The sequence below is a fragment of the Chenopodium album genome, chromosome 16, assembly GCF_948465745.1.
Source record: "Chenopodium album chromosome 16, dcCheAlbu1.1, whole genome shotgun sequence".
NCBI classification, from domain to species: Eukaryota; Viridiplantae; Streptophyta; class Magnoliopsida; order Caryophyllales; family Amaranthaceae; genus Chenopodium; species Chenopodium album.
Window position 1 is genome coordinate 45,529,194 of NC_137849.1, and position 20,969 is coordinate 45,550,162.

The 20,969-nt window shown below is 33.5% G+C and overlaps 1 protein-coding gene across 1 annotated transcript; it reads left to right on the forward strand.

The window, feature by feature from the left end:
• The first annotated feature begins 3,953 nt into the window (after positions 1-3,953).
• On the forward strand, positions 3,954-6,810 carry LOC145585568 (actin-related protein 2/3 complex subunit 5A-like). Its single transcript, XM_081642270.1, has 4 exons — positions 3,954-4,109; positions 4,219-4,291; positions 4,409-4,509; positions 6,424-6,810. The coding sequence occupies exons 1-4, from the start codon at positions 4,012-4,014 to the stop codon at positions 6,557-6,559; spliced, it is 408 nt and encodes a 135-aa protein (XP_081498396.1). The 5' UTR covers positions 3,954-4,011; the 3' UTR covers positions 6,560-6,810.
• The last annotated feature ends 14,159 nt before the right edge of the window (positions 6,811-20,969 follow it).

Here is a 20,969-nt window from a genome sequence, read left to right on the forward strand (position 1 = left end):
GGAAGAAATTGGATCACCAAAGAGAAGGGTATGCGAATTTATTTCCTTATCAATACTTCCCACACTATCCTTTTCTGATATCTCCTCTTCCTTTTTAACAGAAGCCTCATGGTTGAACTTGGCATCCTTTGATGCTTTAACCGATGAGGCAAACTCATTCCCAGAGGATGGTACTGAAGGCTGCACTTCAGTTGTCTTCATGAAAAAGTTGGGTTTTTCACCACCCAAATTTTCAGTCTGTGGTTTTGTGAATTTACCACCTGAAACTGGAACATCACACTGAGGGGTATAAGGATTAGTCCCTTCCTGAACACTTCCCACAGCCACTTTGTTATTTTCTGTTCTCTTCGAGTCTGAAGACCCATGATTGAATGTTGCACTGTTTGTTGCTTTCACTGAAGGAGGAAGGCCATCTGTTGAATTGGGCATTGAAGGCGAAAATGCAGATGAAGGCATAAGAATGCTGGCATTTTGCCCACCCAAAGCCACATTGTTGTTTTCTGTACTTATTTCATCCTTGTTCTTGAAAGAAGACCCATAATTAAATTTTGCATTATTAGATGATGCAAAATCAGCAGCAGAAGCAGGCAGTGTAGATGAAATTGCAGCTGAAGGCTCGAAAACCACGTTGTTTTCTGACCTTATCTCATCCTTTTTTGTGAAAGAAGACCCATGATTAAAGTTTGTACTCTTTGGTGATGCAAAATCAGCAGCAGAAGCAGGCATTGAAGGCGAAATTGCAGCTGAAGGCTTGAAAATGTTGGTGTTTTCCAAAACCACACTGTTGTTTTCTAACACTATCTCATCATTTTTCTTGAAAGAAGACCCATGATTAAAGCTTGTACTCTGTGATGATGCCAATTTTGCAGCAGAAGCAGGCATTGAAGGCAAAAATGCAGCTGAAGGCTCGAAACTATTTGTGTTTTCCCCGCCCAAAACTATCTCATCCTTTTTCTTGAAAGAAGACCCATGATTAAAGTTTGCGCTCTTTGATGATGCAAAATCAGCAGCAGAAGCAGTCATTGAAGGTGAAAATGCTACTGAAGGTGAAAAAATGTTGGAATTTTTCCCACCCGAAACCACACTGTTGTTATCTGGTCTTATCTCATCCATTTTCTTGAAAGAAGACCCATGATTGATATCTAAAATCTTTGATGTTTTAATCGGTGACGCAAAAGCATCATCATAAGCAGGCATTGATGGAAATGCAGCTGAAGGCATGAAATTATTGGTGCTTTCCCCACCACCGAAAGTTCCATTTTGCAAGATTGGTGATCTACTCCAACTTTCAGGCTCATAATTGTATCTTCCATACATTGAAGCCAAATCACCACAAGGAATTGATGTTGGGGAACGAACTCCTGGCGTAGGCATGAAAAACCCAGCATTTTCAACACCCATATCTCCGTGCTCAAAGTTTGGATTAGTCCGTTGCTCATTTACATGATTGTGTGTTCTGTAGCCTGATGCAAAATCACTAGCAGAAAATGGCACTGAAGGGGGGGCAGCAGCAGCTGAAGGCATGAAAAAATTGGTAGAATTTTCTAAATTTGGTGATACACCCACCAAATTAAAATCATTAACTTGATTATAATTTGAAAAGGGCATGTAAAACTGATTTCCCCTCCATGTATTCTCACCTCCCATATTAGGTGACTCTGGCAACCAAGAACAGAATCCAGTAAATTTCTGACATGATGATGCTTCTGGTGCTGCTGACCTAAAAGACTCAGCTTTTAACTGCTTGGCTTCAAGACTACCACTCTCTTGGTTGGAAAAATCCGCCCTCATGGACCGCGATTTAACCATAACAGTAGGTCTTGTATCAGACGGTCTGACGATTCCCACATTTCCCTCCAAACTCTCATCTTTCTCACTTCTTGATATACTACAACTAGAGCTATTACCACTCAGAACAGATTCACTTTCACTAGCACACTCTTCTTCTTCACTGTCACTATCCACTACTCTTGACCTTAAACTCCTAACTGGCAAACCCAATGGCCTCTCATCAAAAAACTTTAAATTCTGTCTCCTTGAATCTGCTAACGGTTCTGCTTTATAGTGTGAAAGATTAAAACTTTGAGTTGGGATTACATTTTTATCAAAAACCCTAGATGGGTTACCTTCCTCATAGTCAAAAATTGAAGAATGGTTAAGTATATTAGGAGCAAATGGTTGAGAAATCTGGGTTTTAGGAGGAATTTGTGCCGGTTTTCGACGACAAAATAAGCCATAAGACAATGCAATACCAATAATAAGAAGATGAATAAGCTCCCAAGATTTAGCAAATATAGTGTGGCTAATAAACTCAGGAGGATCAGAAGGAAACAGAGGAACTAAAGAAAGTAACAGAGCAATGAACAGAAATTTCAGGAAGAAATGTGAGCAAGATTTACCTCTAGTACTGGGATTTAACTGAAATTCAGCATTGTAATGTTGATGAAAAAAATGGGGTTTTGTAAAGTTAACTGCATCTTCTTCCATTTGATGTAATTACAATTAATTACAAGCTAAAATCTCCTCTGTTTTCCTCTGTTTTTTTTTCCTTTTTATTTTTGGGAAGAGAATTAGGGTAAGATAGTGTTGAAATGAGTGAGGAGAGAGAAAGAAGAAGAAGGGTGAGTTGAAAAAATGGTAGAAAATGAAGAAAGAGAAGAATGATTGAGTAGAAAGGGCCGGATAAACAGGAAAAAACAGAGTGTGTATGTATGTGTGTTTGAAAAGGGGTTAAAAAAAGGGTAAGAATTTGTGAGTGACATTATCTTTTGCCGTTGATTTATGATTGTTGATACCACTTTTGGGGATTATACAATTTTGTAATGCAAAATGTTTTTTCTTGCTTTTTGAATATACCTGGGGTTTGTGTTCATGGGTGAGATTTGCTGCAATGGTGGAAAAAAGTGTCTTGGGATTCGGGACAGAGGATTTTTCTTTCGGTATATTCTCTATTTTCCCTCTAATTCTATGGTAATTATATTATGAAAATGGCGTGTTTTTGTAAATAATGCATATTGCAAAAATTATGATATTCATAATTTTTTTTTTTTTTTTATATTGGAACTTATTAACTTAATTAGCTAAGCATTTTTTTGTTATTTTATGGGGATATGTAACACCCAATTGATCTAAAATAACTATAGGTTACTGTATAATAGACCAAACATAACGAAATAACACAATTAAAGAAAAGAAGTCTCATGCAAAATATTATTTGTGCTATACCCGTAGATGTCTGTGTAAATCAAGCCTGTTACAAATTACAATATACTCTAATTGAGAGTCCCGTTAAGTATTGCTCTAACATCTTTGGTAAATTATTCGCACTTCTCTACAAATACACGTTTTCCCTATCTACACTTGCTTTCGGTTGGGTATAGATTTTAGCATTGAAGTAGGTTTACTCGGTCAATCTCGAGGTCCTCCATTATAGAGCATTATGACATCCAGAGTGTTTCTTCCAGGGTTTAGAAACTTATATAATAATTAGATGAACAAAAAATATACTAAACCAAAAACAAGTTTGCAAAAACAAGACAATATTATAACACTATTATTGTATTTTGGGTGTGCGAAGAGTGAGAAAAAGCTCAAGTGGAGAGCTTCTCTCTCAGATTCTCCTGAAATCAATTTTGATTCCTTGATTAGATTTCAATATATGTTATGTGTATAGGGAAATGATGGCTAAATAATCTCTATAATCAACAAATTTTATTAATTAGATGATATTTTTCTGTTATTAAATTGAAAACATAAAATATAAAGTAAGATTCAAATGACTTATTATAGTATTGGTACAATTTAATTGAGAATTTTTGAAATATACTATTTCAATATTCTCAAGTCCGTACTTTCGATGTTTAACCAAACGACCACGACTACAGTATTGTGGCCTTTTGCACTTGTGAACAAGTAACTAATAAGTTATTAAGAAACTGAAAGCGTGGAAGTGTAGTGATTAAAACTGTGTTAACTCCTACTTTTGGAGGTAGAAAAAGAGAGGGAAAAATAATGGCAGGACACGAAGATTTCATCGAAGCTGAAAATGCAGAAGCCATCATCACTCGAATCGAGCACAAATCTCGCAAGATCGAAAGCTTGCTCAAACAGTATACCAATTCTCTCTCAATTTCTTTTTTTTTTTTTCAACATTTCAATCTGTTTTTGATCAATTTCATTTCTAATTCTCGGTTTAAAAAATTGATTACAAAAAATAAGGTATAAACCAGTTGAAGCTCTTAAAACTGCGCTCGAAGGTTCATCTGCCATTACTAAAGATGATCGCTGCAAGGTTAGCTATCACATTTTGCTTTTGATTTCATAATTTGATTATTGTTGAAAATTCTAGGGTTTGTGATTTTGGATTCGAATTTTGATTTGATAGTGATGTTTTGCTATTAATATACAGTCGGCGAATTGGATAGCGGTTCATCGGGCGATAATGGCGATTAAAGATGTTGATGGGATGCTGGCTTCTTTAGATTCTGAGTATTATGACATTCTCATGAAGTATGCAACTTTGATTTTGATCTTGGGTTTCAATTTTTTTTCATAATTTGTTGGTTTCTATCAGTTCTTTGATTAGGTAAATTTATGCATTTAGAATTCTTGGTTAAAAGTTGGATTTTTTTACGGTTTTATACCAAAATGCTGGTTTTTGAAAGCACTTAAATGGGTTATTCTTGAACAAATTAGATATTTTGTGAAATTGAATTTTTAGGTTTAGATGGAGGAACTCTATGTGCATATCTGGGATGATGGAAGGTGATTTTGGTAAACTCACGTCCCCGTTTCGTACATGGAAGGGCTTTCAAAGTTATATTGAAACCAATGGCAGATTTGGATGTTGTCTAATGGATATGCACTAGAAAAGTTATGTAAAGTAGTTTTCTTTTCTCTTGCTGGATGAACTTGATCAATTTGTTGTAAAATATTTTGCAATGGGTAGACAGTTGCTTGACATATTACCCGAGTACATCATAGATGTGTCCATGATTGCAAGTTGATTTTGTGGTTCTATAACTTCTATTATTTTCTTGGGGAGGTGATTCATTGATATACACATACATCTTATACTGGGATACGGTGCTGGATGGAGACTGGAGAGCAAGGGTGGTGGAACACCTTGTTATAGAAATTTGTGATGTGTTTGGGATCTCATTTCTTCCTCTATGTCGATTTTGAAATTTGCAACAGAAGCATGCTGGAATGCACTCCTCTTTTTCTGAACCTTGTTCATAATTAGATCCATGAGTCTTTTATAGCTTTATGTATGTTGGTATTGTCTTAATTGAAATTTGATGCCAGAGGATAACAGTGGATCTGAAGCATGGTTTTGTTATAGTTTACTCTTGGAAAACAGTTTAGTACCTGCAATTATTAATGATTAGGTTGTAATGAGGAAGAAAAAGGAGGCCTTAATATATGATTGCATACCAGCAAGGTTGTTATGGATTAGCGATTGTAACAGTTAATTCGAAGAGAATTGTGGATTAGTTAAGGGAAAAGCTTGAGTATTTCATTGATTAATGTAAGTAGGATAGCAATGGCTTGAGGCCATTAATCTCACAATGTAGCTTGAGGCTACAACTCTCAATTACAAGACACTCAATTTCTGGATGATTCTAAGTGCTAAGTTTACTACATACTTATACGCAAGACATCTAAGACTAAGGATAGATTCGTGTGATTAATTAGCTAAAATAGCAAAACCATAATTAGACAATGTAGAGACTTGTTGCTTGCTTTCCTCAAGTTCTTAACGAGTTTTGTCATCTTGCTCTTTGTTCCTCAAGCCCCCCTTCTTTCCTGCTTCTGCTGTTCCATGTGTTTCGATTGCCGCAACTTGACCATAGAACAACCCATTGACTTGCTTGTCAACCCTGGGCCTACGGGTACAGACTTGTATGGGGTGGGTTATAGGCTGGGTCGTATGATTCATCACAAAGGTATTACCCTAGTTGTGAGAGAACATTGATATATTCTAGAACATTGCAGGAATAGTGCATTTTCTAATTGATGGTTATAGTCTAATGTTGCATATAATTTGCAGGCTTTTCAAGGTTTTTTCTTAGAAAGTTGTGTTTGCAAATTCTTCAATTTCTTCTTTGATATTGGGTATTCCCTGTTACTGGATGATTCGTTGAGAATAAGTGATTTTGAAAAGCTAGGAAATGGAAGTCTCTAAATTCTTAAACCCCATTTCACATATATCACATAAGACAGGACATTTGATAGATAACATAATAGGTTCTTTACCTTCAATTATCTTTTTAAAGTCTAATAAAGCACAACGGAATTAAGTCACTAATTGACTTGTGCAAAGGAAAAAATAAAAACTTCAATCCTTTGGACTAGGTTCTTGTTGGCTTGGGCTCCGTGGTATGAAATAACTCAAAAATTTGTTCTTCCTTTTTATTTTAGGTACTTATACAGAGGTTTGTCAACTGGAGATCGTCCAACATGTGAACAGTGCCTCAGAATACATGAAAAGCTGACTCAGAGAGCTGGTTTAGGATGCATACTTCGTTGTCTTGCTGATACAGCGAATACAGTGTGATTCAACTTAAGATAAATCTCGCAAGACTCGCACAAGAGGACTTTCTGATTGGAATGGTCTTACACCCACCCTTGTGCATCTCTTTCTTGGAGTATAGATATGCAGAATTGCTAAGATATGTACATATGCATATGTCCTTTACTCTTTTTCTGGCAGTATTCTGTCTCACCCCTGTGGAACTCAAAACTTCTAAGCTCTATTCATTATATATCAAAGAATACATTCCTTTAGAAAAATATTTCAGATCATCATCTTCATCTAAGGTCATTTCATGTAGATTTTTGTTGTTTATATGACTGACTCACATCTTCTATATGTAAAGAGGAGATTTGCTCTGTGGTGCTGAGAGTTTTAGATCATGCAGAGAAGAAATGGAGTCTTTGAGTTACTGTTTGGTTTCCAGACGAGAATTCTATAGCATCACTTATCTGCTATAGAATAAGAATTCTGTAGCATAAACTTGAGTATAATTTTCATTGACCCAATCTCTGTTTTCTTTTTTGTTTTTTTTTTTCTTTTCTTTTTCTTTTTTTCTGTCACTGTTTGGTTTCAGTATACGAAATCACAGCATTATTAATTCTGTTCTTGATCTGGGCTAGATCCCTGGATGATAAGGTTATTGGTACACTTTGGCTTTGCTCTTTTCACCTTGGAAAACAAACTTAAGAGAACAGAACTTCAGATAAGGGCCAATAAGTCTAATTAGAGCTTTTGAAGATCAACTCACAACCAAGTATAGATACCTTCAAATTAAGGACTCGTGTCTGAGAAGTTTAGATGGGTGAAAACGGAAGCTTTTGTATTCAGTCCAGTTGTCTAATTATTACAGATTGGCGTCTACCAGGGTAGAGCTTTTGTTTTAATTATATAATGATTATATGGATGTCAATTAATTTAGCCAATTAAGTTTCTTAGAGATATCGAAAACCTCATGTTGATGAATCATCATTATCCGCAAAACCGGATAAACTTATTTATTTCCCACATGTTCATGTTTTTTAATCATACTGTTGAACTGTGAGCATGTCAATGCGACATGCCCCAACACAGCTATCATTTTCAGGTGATTAATCCAAACAAGAATACAAGGCAAACAGAGAAAATTGCTGCATGAATCAGACAATTTATAATATACTTTTATATCATTGTATACATCATTATGTCATTAAAACCTGAACTAGGAAAGTTGTTCTCTTTCAAACTAACTACCTACCAACTAACTCAAATATCCGAATTTATCATGCTTTTATAACATTAAAATCTCATAAGTTTCAACACCTAAGTCAACTTTGACCTTGAGTAAATGTATATAGTATAGCCAACTGCTACATTAGAACTTCTAAACCAAACTAAAACTATGAATTACTTCATACTATGATTAAGGCTTAGAGGATTCAATCGCTTGATTGTTGTTAATTGTAAATGAGAGCTTCTGTATGGTAAGTGGTGTACGCTGGTGGAAGACACCCAACAGAGAGCGTCCTGTTTCACCAGCCAGAGTTTTGGTTGTGGCGGAAGAAGACGAGAATGACACATTTTTGCATGAAGGGCACATTGTGAGGGTTTTAGGAGGGTGGTTTGCATCCATCATAGAATGTTCAGGAGAGAACTTCAAAGCCCTTAGCTCTTGCACCTCATTTTCTAGCCTCTTATTCTCTCCAGTTAAAGTCTCACAGTACTTCTTTAGTTGCTCACAATCCAACTCTGTTTGCTTAAACTTTGTCCTGAATATATCAAAAAAAATTCGGAAAATACAGCAAAATATTAATCGACTAATCGTTAACAAAATAACAACTTAACAATCATCGAAAAAATTCCGTAATTTTTTTAATAATTATAAATTACGTGTTAAAATGATATATGCAGCCTTAAGGATTAAGTTAAAATCATTAAAAAATAATTACTCAAGTCAATTTTTAGTATCGATCGACATTTGTCATAAATAAATCATGAATGTTTTTGATTCAATAACTGAAATCATAAATCAAATGAAAACAAGTGTACCACTCTTATATCCTAAGTAATTAATTACCAACATACTTGTACGACCCAACTTCAAAATAAATATATGAACCCATTTTCATTAATTTATGACGTTTTATATAAGAAACTCTGCATTCACTAGACAAAACCATAACGTTCAACAAATTAAATACTTTGAAGTTTTTTTTTTTTTTTTCTACGCGTATTTACAAATCATATTATTTCTTGTCGTACAAATATTAATTTACATCTCATTTCATAAATTATTTCAACCAATCACACATTCACATGTTCAATTTTATTTCACTTTTTTGGAAATAAATTTCATGGATTAATCAAAAATGAATTGTCTAAAATTTGACATTACATACCTTGCTCTTCTATTTTGAAACCAAACTTCCACCTGCCTTGGTCTAAGATTCACTTGTGTGGCCAATGCCACCTTTTGCTTCTGAAAATTCAATGAAATTGTAAAAACATGAATACAATATTAGTTGACTAATTTGGTAAAATATCATATATCCAAGAAGATATTGGAAAACATAATCGTGAGTATCGAGAATGGTGCTTCGTGATATCTGCTATGTACACTCATTCACACGTATGATGTGTGGTTATCATATACATATGTAAACCCAAAATCGGCATTCTAAGCACATCCAAGTGTATCATATAAGCTTTGAAAACATGTTTATATATTTGATCTCAAAACGGCCAACGACAATAATTTGAAAATTAATTTTAAGACGTACCAAATTACCAATGACCAAAATAAAACAAATTTATTAAAATACATAAAAACAAATTAAAGTACTATCCGTCAAAAAAAAAATAAAATAAAATAAAATAAAATAAAATAAAATTAAAGTACTATAATAAGAAAATAAAAGAGAGAAGAAATAAAAAACTGACTGTATTAAGGGTGGTATGTTCACTGAAAGCCTGTTCTAACACCAAGATTTGTTCCTTGCACAGCCTAAGCTTCTTCCTTTCACCAGCAGAGGTTTCGCCACCGCCTCGGTTGCCACCCTCTTCTTCGTCACTGATCACCTCTCTGTATCCTCCAAACCTTTTTCCGGTGACACATGATAAGGTGCTCTTTGGAGAGCCTACTTTGCTTGTTTTTTCTTCTTCCTCCAAATCTATTATATCTATAGGTTGTTTTGAATTTAACCCCTTATTAATCCTTGGTATCATAGCCAATGTATTATTCAGTTTGTTCATTTGTGGGCTTGTTTCATCTGTGAAAATAACAAAAACAATAATACTTGTATAATTATTTTAATCATTCAACGTTTACCACTAGAGGCAACATGCTCTCTCGGTTCCTTAAAGATTGTTTTTTTTTTTCCGCTTTATAAAAAAAGTGTTATCTTTAATTTTTATGCAACATAAACAAAATTCCAACTAGCAATTTCTTCATGCAATTTTTATTCTAGAATTAATTAGGGCATCAAAAACATTTAGAAGCATTATACAAGTATATCAATAATTTTTATATATATTTACACATATAGACACTCTAGAATAAATAAAAATATATATATAGCACAAATACACAATTACACAAGATTTTTTATTTTTTTGACATGATTAAATTATTATATTATTATTTTGTAAATTTATATATATATTAAAAAAATGTAAAAACTCTAGAATAAAGAACAAAAATTTATAGCACAATTACATAAGAAAAAATTATTAGAATTATAATATATTATTTGCAAATAAAAGAGAATAATTTACCTTTGGAAAATTGGGATTCTCTCTTGCAAATAGGCTTATGATCAAGATTTGTGATTATTGGTGGTTTTAAGCTTAAACTCAAACCCCAAACCTCACATTTGTCTTCTTCATTCATCTCTTTCTCTGTCTAAACTTTCTCTCTCTAATATTTTTTGTGTTTTGTTGTTGGGTGTTGTTACAAATAAAGTAGGCAGCAAAATGAGTTATATTTATAAGCAAATGAGAAGAAGTGGGCAGCATTCAATTATGAGTCTAAATAGGCTCATTTTCATAAGTTGTGTCCTATCTTATGGACTCTTGTTTTTGGGTGTGTTTAGTTCATAAAGTAGATGTGGCTCATGTTTTCTTAACATATAAACCATCTTGGATTGTATATAGACGGGATTTAATTTTGAGTCTTGAATACTACTCTTAGACTTAATAGTTGGTCGTTGTCATTTATTGACATATAAATATGTAATCACAGAAGTTTGACCATCAGTAAATTAAGGAGTAACCGTAAATTAGTCAAACTTACATTATTGAACATATATAATGATGCACTCATATTAATGATAAAATTAAATTTATTCCACATATATTGATTAAAATTAAAGCTTAATGATATAAGCGTTAGATAAAAAAAATTCCTAAAATGGTACTTCGTACTTGTAAAATTTAAACATTCATGACAAAAACACTTGTGGATCGTTGTGATTAATGTTTATTTATTTTTATATTTCTTTTTTAAGCTTTTTATATACAACCACTTTTTTTGTTTTAGTTTTCTATGTGCAACTCTTACTATGTTTTATCTTTCTCCAAAAATTGGATAAATTAAAATTTTAATATATAAATAATGTCAAAAGTCAAATTAAAACATTCGAAAACACGGATATCATCAAACATGTCACATCTTTCTCTTTTTCTTTCACTAATTACTTCATGATTGTAACTCATGTCCTATAATTACTTGCCATTATTTATTTGACAGTTTTTCCAAACCCATAATAAGTTGAGTATAATTAAAAAAAAATCATTTTGTTACCATGGTTACTTATTAGTAAGTACACTGCATACGTGGTACAAGTGATTAGTTAATTAATAGAAGTTCCTTTTAGTTTATTGGTTTTTGGAAACAGATGAGTAATAATTTGGAGTTAATTTTGATTGTGTGAGAATGAAGGAGTCAAAATGAGTTAATTATTTTCAAAGTTGTAAGTTACCATGGTAATTGTAACTATGTAATAGCATTAGGTGCGAAAGATTGAGTTTTTTGAGGGGGTTTCATGGCAGGAAACATAATAAATGCTAATTTTCTTTATTCAAACTTTCAAAGCTACTATTAGTCTATTAATAGCCTTATTTTTGGTGATTTGATGAACTATATCTTGGAGGATATGGTTGAGAATTTGAGGTTTTTCATGGGTTTGGTTAACATAAATACCTCTAGATTGTTTTTTTGCTAATGGAACCAGGTTTTTTGCTACTTGTGGATTTCAAATTTCTAGTACCCTATATTCGGTGTGGGCTATATTTACTAAATTCAAAATTATATATACTTGTCGGTAATGAATATTGTCCTGGAAAAATCTTCTTCTTCCTTCATTTGTTTAATACTCTGTAATTACTATGAACTTCGTTGAATATGCTTCATACATATTCCGTCCCGACCTTCTTTTCAAAATTGAATGCTCATCAAACATATTAACTAAGCAATTATATGTCACGTTTTAATTGTAGAAATAATCTTGAAATTTGACCAAAACCTGTTGTCTAATCTATTTGTCATAAATGGAGTAATTAATAGTATATATAATGCTACTAATTTATTGTGTATAAAAATAATTTTATACAAAATTCAACATGTATTATGACATTATAAAATTAGTTTTTTTAATGGTAAATCAATTAATTAATTGAAAGTCATACGTCATCTATAAACGATATTCGAATTTAACAAATATATAACATATTAAATAAAAAAAGTTCCTTCATATAAACTAATTATATTAACCTTTTTTTTTTTTTTTTTTTTTTTGAGAAACCTTGTCTACTAAATTTTAATTTTTTTTTATTTATGTACTAGTTTTAAGCTCGAAAATTACTTTGTTTTTATTTTTCATAATTAAAAGTTATGGTTTTATGGTTTTGAAATGGAAACTTATCTTTGTTATTGAATTACTAAGACTTTGTTTGATTGGTAAAGAATTTTTTTAGATAGCTTTTAGCTTATTGATGAGGCCTATTAGAGGTTTAATCAAATGAAAAGACTAATTTGAGTGTTTGGTATATAGCTTATTAAGAAAGCTTTTTGGGCTAAAAGAACTCTTTTGAATCATCTCAAAAAGGAGATTTTTAAAATTAACTTATTAAATATTGAACTATGTTTTTTCAGAGAAAGCGCAACTAGTTCTTTAATGAATAGACAACATGTCGATAGTAACATAGGGGCAAATTTCTATAAATTGGGACTTGGTTATTCCATACTTGCTCAACTCCAAAAGGAATTATTTTTGCGAGATGATGGACAACGACATTTACCATCGCTCTTTACATGAGACTAAAACAACTTGCTTTTTAGTTATTATACACACTAAAATAGTTAATAAGTACACTAGGCGAAAAAAGGGGTTGGCCACCGGTTCAAAACCCTCCTTTGCCACCGGTTTTGAACCGGTGGCCAGTGGGGGGGTGGCAAAACCTAGGACAAAAGGCCACCGGTTTTGAACCGGTGGCAAAATCAAGTATTGCCACCGGTTAACCGGTGGCAATAGTCGTTCCCGCAATTTTTTTTTTTTGTACAAACAACTATTGCCACCGGTTAACCGGTGGCAATAATACCCTAAAAAAACAAAAAAAAAATTTTTTTTTTTGCATTTTTTTGACTTAAAATGTTGCACAAACATATATATATGCATAATATACATGAAACACACATATATTCATCAATAACCAGTATATAATAACTACAAATAAATTTCTCATAAAACAATTCCAAATAATTAAGATAATCAGATTTACAAACTAAAATTCCAATATTAAATTAAAATATAATTACAACATTAAAATCTAAAAAAACCCCATACAACATCTAATTCACTATTCTTGCATCTTGGATCTTCGATTTCATATCTTGATCAATATAACTGCATCAATTAAAACAAAAAAATAAATCAATTAAAATAAACTGTGAAAAAAAAAAAACCAAAACACTGCATGTAACCATTAATTGAATAAAATCAGTTTAAAACCCACATAAACAAAAACAAATACCCAGAAATTAAACAAAAACCCAGGAAAAAAATTAAACAAAAATAAAATTAAATCCCTAAAATCAGTTTACTATCTCACACCAGTCACCACCCCACCACCTTAACCCACCATCCGCACCACCTTAACCCACCATCCGCACCACCCGAACACCCACCATCACCACCCAGACCCACCCACCAACTTAACCCAAAAATACCCAAAAATAAAAAAAGAAAATACAAACCCAGAAACTAGTAAAACCCGAGCTCAAAATCGAAAAAAAAAACCAGAATAAAATCAAATAGAACCTAGAAGGAGATCGGATTAAAATCAATTAAAATCGATGAAAACACTCAAAAAATCCAAAATCGACTAATTAACAATTAATTAAACCCAACAAAATCCAAAAATCGATTAAAATCGACTAATTAAACACAAAATTAAACCTAACCTCGTGTATGTCTTCGTTGTTGTTGTTGCGGTGGTGGTTTAAGGTGGTGGGGTGGTGGTTTAACCTAGGGCGGAGATCGTAGAGGAGAGGAGATCGAGAAGGAAAAAAAAGACGAAGAGGAGAGGAGATCGAGAAGGAAAAAAAAGACGAAGAAGAGAAGGAAAAAAAAGACGAAGAGGAGAAGGAGATCGAATAGGAAAGAGAAGGAAAAAGGAGAGGAGAGGATCTCAACCAGAAGAAGAGGAGAGGAGAGGAGAGGAGAGGAGAGAGAGAATGACGAACCAGAAGAAGAGGAGAAGAAGAGGAGAGGAGAGAGAGAATGAGAGGGAGGCTGATGAGTGATTAGGGTTTGGGTTTGGGGTTTTTATATGGGCCGCTTTTTTTTTTTTTTTTAATTGGATATTGCCACCGGTTCAAAACCGGTGGCCTTATAATTATTGCCACGGGTTTGGTTTGAACCGGTGGCAAAACCGGTTTGGCTAATCCCGCCCATTAATTAAGCCACCGGTTTTCAAAAACCGGTGGCCAATTAGCGGTGCATTTTTCAATTTTTCTACTAGTGGTAGTAACAATTATTTACTAAACATTTATACAACCAACGTGTCAAATCAGCTAATACAACAAGTTATATCAATCAGTTACCAGCTAATTACCAATCAATATCAGCCAATTTGTTTTGATGATTCCATGTGAGTTATTTTAGAGTGATTTCCCTTAAAACTATTTAAACAAACAAAAATTTCACAATTACTCTTTTTTTTATATAAATTCCCTGCATACCCTCCATGCCAGCAAAATCAACTCTGGAGCATATTTTTTAAAAAAAAAATCAAACAGAATTAGCGGTTTATGTTTTCACATATCCCACCCTTTAATCCAATATTCCCACAAAAAAAAAAAAATATAAATTGACATTGTGAAAAAAGAAGAAATCGACACCGTAAAAGGAGTATGTTTTGTTGAGAAACATGATTGAATTGAACTTCACATGTGGTAATTAAAGTCAATGAAGACTTTACTAAGTACAATAATTTGTATAAAGTACAATAATGTATATTATTTTATTCAATTATTTTGGCTATATAAATGAAAGTTCATGTATTGTGAACTTGAGGTTGGAAAACAAAAGAAAGAGTTTTCCTACCATTCTACTACTTGCTTCCTATCTTCATCCCCTCATTGATAAATATCTTACTATCAGTAAAATATTTTTAACACGTTATCAGCACCAGTTTCCAGTCAGATATATTTATACCTACTTCTAAAAATTTATAACAAATAATACTATCTACTTCTAAATGTTTCGAGGAGTATGCTCTATAGTTGCTCATATTTGGGATCCTCTATACCAGAAACTCAAACATTTACTGTATTATATATACCTCAAAAACAACGGTGAAAGTTCTCTTACTTGTGAATTCATTACTATCATCTTTTGTTGATGTTTCTTTGTTTGATTCATGTTGATATTACATACTCATTTTACGTAAATTTTGATCTTAGTTATTATAATTGCTAAGTAGTAACTTTGCATGCATATTATTAACTAGATTAACAAAAGGATGCAGCCTTTTATACTTATTATTTTTTTTTTACTTTTACATACTTTTGTGTTTCTTTCCGTTTTCGAACCCATGATCTTTTATAGATATTAGGGCTCTCGGACCACTATGGCTTGCATTCCCAGTGTGATAACCTTTTACAGTTATAAATATATATATATGGACCATAATTTTATGCCAGTACATTAGACTATTATATGATATATTTACAGTTGTACAGAACAGTAACGGATAAACCTACCTCTATAAAAGGCGGATTTTTCCCCCAATTTCACCACAAATCCCTTATCCCTTCCCACTTTTTATCCAAAAATCACCTAAAAATTTTATCACCCCCTTCTTCTCCAATATGTTCTCCGACGACGACAACCAAAACACCCAAAACACCCACAACTTCACCTTTGAAGAAGATTTAAGGAAGATAAAACAATATTTCCTTCTAATTACGGCACTTGTAGTTCTATTAGTAGCAATATTAGTTTTTGTCATTATGTATAAGTAAAACTCACTTATTTTGTCGTTTTAGTATATCAAAAGCTTGTTTTTGTTTTATTATGTTGTTTGTTGTTATTAATCATCATTGTATAATATTACCGTTATCATTATAATTATTGTTACTACTGTTATTGTTGTCGTTTTGCTTTTTTTTGCAACTAACATGATTAATTTTTGTCTAATCATATAATTACTCACAATAATAAACTAAGGGGGAGAAAAGACTATATTATTTATGGTTTATTATTATATTAAATTTAATTATCACGTGTCTTATTAACTTAATTATAAATATGGAAGAACTAAACATGTGAGTTGTACATATAATTTGTTATTATAAACTAATTATCACGTAATTTGTTGTAGCTAAAATGGGAGACCTTATGAAAAGACTGTTCAACATCTTAGATTTATCTGGAAAGAAATTTCTGGAATGGAAAGTGGATGCAATGATGAATTTGAAAGCTCAAGGCTTGGAGCACACTGTTAAAGAAAATAAAAGTCCCTCTGGTCAAACAACTGATACTACCAATTCTGCAATGACTGTTGAAAAACCTGTTACTGAACAAGATAAGGCAAAAGCCTTATTGTTGTTAAGGCATCATTTACATGAAGGCCTTAAAACTGAGTACATGATGGTTGAAGATCCCAAAGAATTATGGGATTGCCTTAATGAAAGATTTGGACACCACAAAAGGGTGCTCCTTCCTAAGGCATTATTTGATTAAACAAATTTACGGTTCTAGGATTTCAAATCTGTAATTGATTATAATTCAACCATACATGAGATAATGTCTATATTGAGATACTGTGATCATCCAGTTTCGGATGAACAGATGATTGAAAAAACACTCACTACCTTTCATGCAAGCAACACACTGTTGCAAGAACAGTATCGTGAAAGAGGTTTTAAAAAGTTCAATGAATTAATGAGTGTATTGCTTGTTGCGGAAAAAAATAGTGAACTTTTGTTGAAAAATCATAACCTAAGACCAATTGGGTCTTTGGCCACTCATCATGAGGCAAATGCAACAAATTCCTATCCACCCGAGTCAAATGCTACAAGAAGAGGTGGACGTGGAAATTACAATGGCCGTGGAAATTATCGCGGACGCGGCCGTGGTCGTGGTAGAAACAATTTTCAAAGAAACAGTAATTTCAAAAATTTTGAAAAACAGAAGGGGCAGTCATCTGGAAGCCACAAACAAACTCCTTCGAAAGGAAAAGACACATGTTATAGATGTGGCATGACAGGACATTGGGGACGTACTTGTCATACGGCCAAACATCTGGTAGATCTTTACCAGGCTTCTGTAAAGGGCAAAGAGAAAAATGCAGAAGCAAATTATGTTAATGAGGAAAATGCTCCTTGTCCCAGCCTTGATGTATCCGATTGTTTCATGGATAATGCTGAAATTGGAAATGATTTCATTCTTGGAGAAAACAACAATGCTTAGGTTTCTCATCTACTAATGTAACATATGCTATGTTTTAATGTATTTTCTTAGTTACCTGTATTTTAAATTTCTAGTCATGTACTTTTAATCTCTATCATCAATAAAAGTTTGTATAATATTATTCTAAACTTATCTCAAATTTATTTTATGAAGATATGGATCTACCTGAAGTTAGTTTCGAATATCAATGCCTTTTGGACAGTGGAACAACTCACACTATCTTAAAAGATAGAAATTATTTTTCACAACTAAAGTTGTTTCAAGCAAATGTGAACACTATTTTCGGGTCAGCTAAATTAATTGAAGGATCTGGAAAGGCTTGTATAATGCTTCCAAATGGAACAAAATTAATAATCAATAATGTTTTATATTCGAGTAAATCTCGAAGAAATCTCATAAGCTTTAAAGATGTACGCCAAAATGGCTATCATCTAGAAACAATGACGACAGATCAAAAAGAGTATATATGCCTCACGGCAGAAAAACATGGCAAGAAACATATATATGAGAAATCGCCAGCATACTCTTCGGGGTTATATCGTATAAACATACGACCCGTGGAAATCAATATGGTATCTAACCAGAAGTTAGATGACAAACATTTGATTATTTCATGGCATGATCGTTTGGGACATCCGGCAACTGGGATGATGCAAAGAATAATAGCACATTTAGTTGGACATTCAATAAGAAATGTCAAAATTCCCCGATCAGATGAATTAACATGCTCTGCATGTTCACTTGGCAAATTTATAATAAGGCCATCCATGAACAAAATTGCTACTGAATCTCCAAAATTCTTGGAAAGAATTCAGGGAGATATATGTGGGCCACTTAATCCAGCATTTGGACCATTTCGATATTTCATAGTTTTAATTGATGCTTCTACACGATGGTCACATGTTAGTCTACTTTCAAGTAGAAATGTTGCCTTTGCAAAATTACTTGCCCAAATCATCAAATTAAAAGCACAATTCCCAGATCATACAATGAAGAGAATAAGACTTGACAATGCTGGGGAATTTACATCCCAAACATTTAATGATTATTGTATGTCAATTGGAATTGATGTCGAACACCCAGTAGCTCATGTTCATACACAAAATGGTCTAGCTGAATCACTAATTAAGAGACTACAATTGATTGCAAGACCATTATTAATGAGGTCAAGATTGCCATCATCTGCTTGGGGACATGCTATAATACATGCAGCAGCGCTAATTAGATTGAGATCTACAGCTTATCATAAATTCTCACCACTACAACTTGTTTGTGGTCGAGAACCAAGTATCTCACATCTACAAATCTTTGGTTGAGCTGTATATGTTCCCATTGCTCCACCCCAACGAACAAAAATGGGTCCACAAAGAAGACTGGGAATTTATGTCGGGTTTGAATCCCCTTCTATAATTAAATATCTTGAACCATTGACTGGTGACTTATTTACGGCTAGATTTGCGGATTGTCACTTTAATGAAACAGTATTCCCAGTCTTAGGGGGAGAGAAAGTGGACCCACGTAAGAAAGAAATTGAACTTATTTGGAATGTAACACAACTGTTGATGTTAGACCCACGAACAAATATGTGTGAACAAGAAGTCAAGAAAATTGTTCATTTACAAAGTGTTGCAAATCAATTGCCTGATGCATTTGTAGACACAAAGAAGGTGATAAAATCACATATACCAGCAGAAAATGCCCCTGCACGTATTGAAATCCCAACTGGTAATAAGGCCATAGAAAATGAATCTCAGGCACGCAGAAAGAGTGGAAGACCACTTGGTTCAAAAGATTCTAAGCCAAGAAAATTGTAAAGATTGGATGGAATAAAAAAATGAGACTAATGATGTTCCCCCGTCAGAAGGTCAAGAAAGACCAAATGTGGATGGAAGTAAAGAAAATGATGATAATCCAAAAGGGGACGAACAAGAAGACAACCCTACGGGGAATGAACAAGATGTTCAAAACATCGATAACAATGAAATTTCAATGAATTACGTCTCTACAAAGACTCAGTGGAATAGGAAAGATGTTATCGTTAATGAAATATTTGCTAATTCCATCGCAATCGACATTGTGTCTGATGAAAATGATGTTGAACCAAGAACTGTAGAAGAATGTCGACGTAGGAGTGATTGGCCAAAGTGGAAGGAGGCAATGCTGGCTGAGTTAAAGTCACTTGAAAAACGAGAAGTTTTTGGAAAAATAACCCTTACACCAGCAGGTGTAAAACCTGTTGGATACAAATGGGTATTTGTGAGAAAACGTAATGAGAAAAATGAAATAGTTAGATATAAGGCAAGACTTGTAGCCCAAGGATTTTCTCAAATTCCAGGGATTGATTATGAAGAAACATATTCTCCAGTGGTTGATGCAACTACATTAAGATTTCTGGTAAGTTTGACAGTCACAAAAGGACTGCAAATGCGATTAATGGATGTAGTGACTGCGTATTTGTATGGGTCACTCGATACGGACATTTACATGAAAGTCCCCGAAGGACTAAAACTACCATAAAACCACAAGCCTAGACAACTTCTTTCCATAAAACTAAAAAGGTCACTTTATGGATTGAAGCAATCTGGAAGGATGTGGTACAACCGTCTGAGTGAATACCTTATGAGAGAAGGATTCAAAAACAACCAAGTTAGTCCCTGTGTTTTCATAAAACGATCACAATCAGGATTCGCTATCATTGCAGTTTATGTTGATAATTTAAATATCATCGGAACCCCAAATGAACTCGAGAAAACAGCAAAATACTTGATGAAAGAATTTGAGATGAAAGACCTTTGGAAAACTAAATTTTGCCTTGGACTGCAAATTGAGCACTTGAGTCAAGGTATTTTTGTCCATCAATCAAACTATACAGAAAGAGTTTTGAAACGATTCTTCATGGACAAAGCAACTCCAACCAACTTCCCAATGGTTGTTCGTTCTTTGAATATGAAAAATGATCCATTCAGACCCCGAGAAGAAAATGAAGAGATTTTGGGTCCAGAAGTACCATACTTAAGTGCAATTGGAGCCTTAATGTACTTAGCTAACAATACTAGACCCGACATAGCTTTCTCTGTGAACTTGTTAGCCAGGCACAACAATGCACCAACATATAGGCATTGGAAGGGAGTTCGACACTTACTTCGGTACCTACGAGGGACACAAGACCTTGGTTTATATTACCAACCAAAACAAAATGCTGCTCTCATTGGGTATGCAGACGCTGGATACTTATCAGATCCTCAAAATGCCAAGTCACTAAATGGATATGTGTTCACTTATGGCGGCACTGCAATATCATGGAAATCAACAAAGCAGACATTGACCGCGACATCATCAAATCATGCAGAGTTGATAGCCCTCTACGAAGCAGGACGGGAATGTGTATGGCTAAGGTCGATGATCAGTAATATCCAAAAGGAGTGTGGAATGAACACAATAACAGAAGACCCAACCATCATCTTTGAAGACAATACAGCATG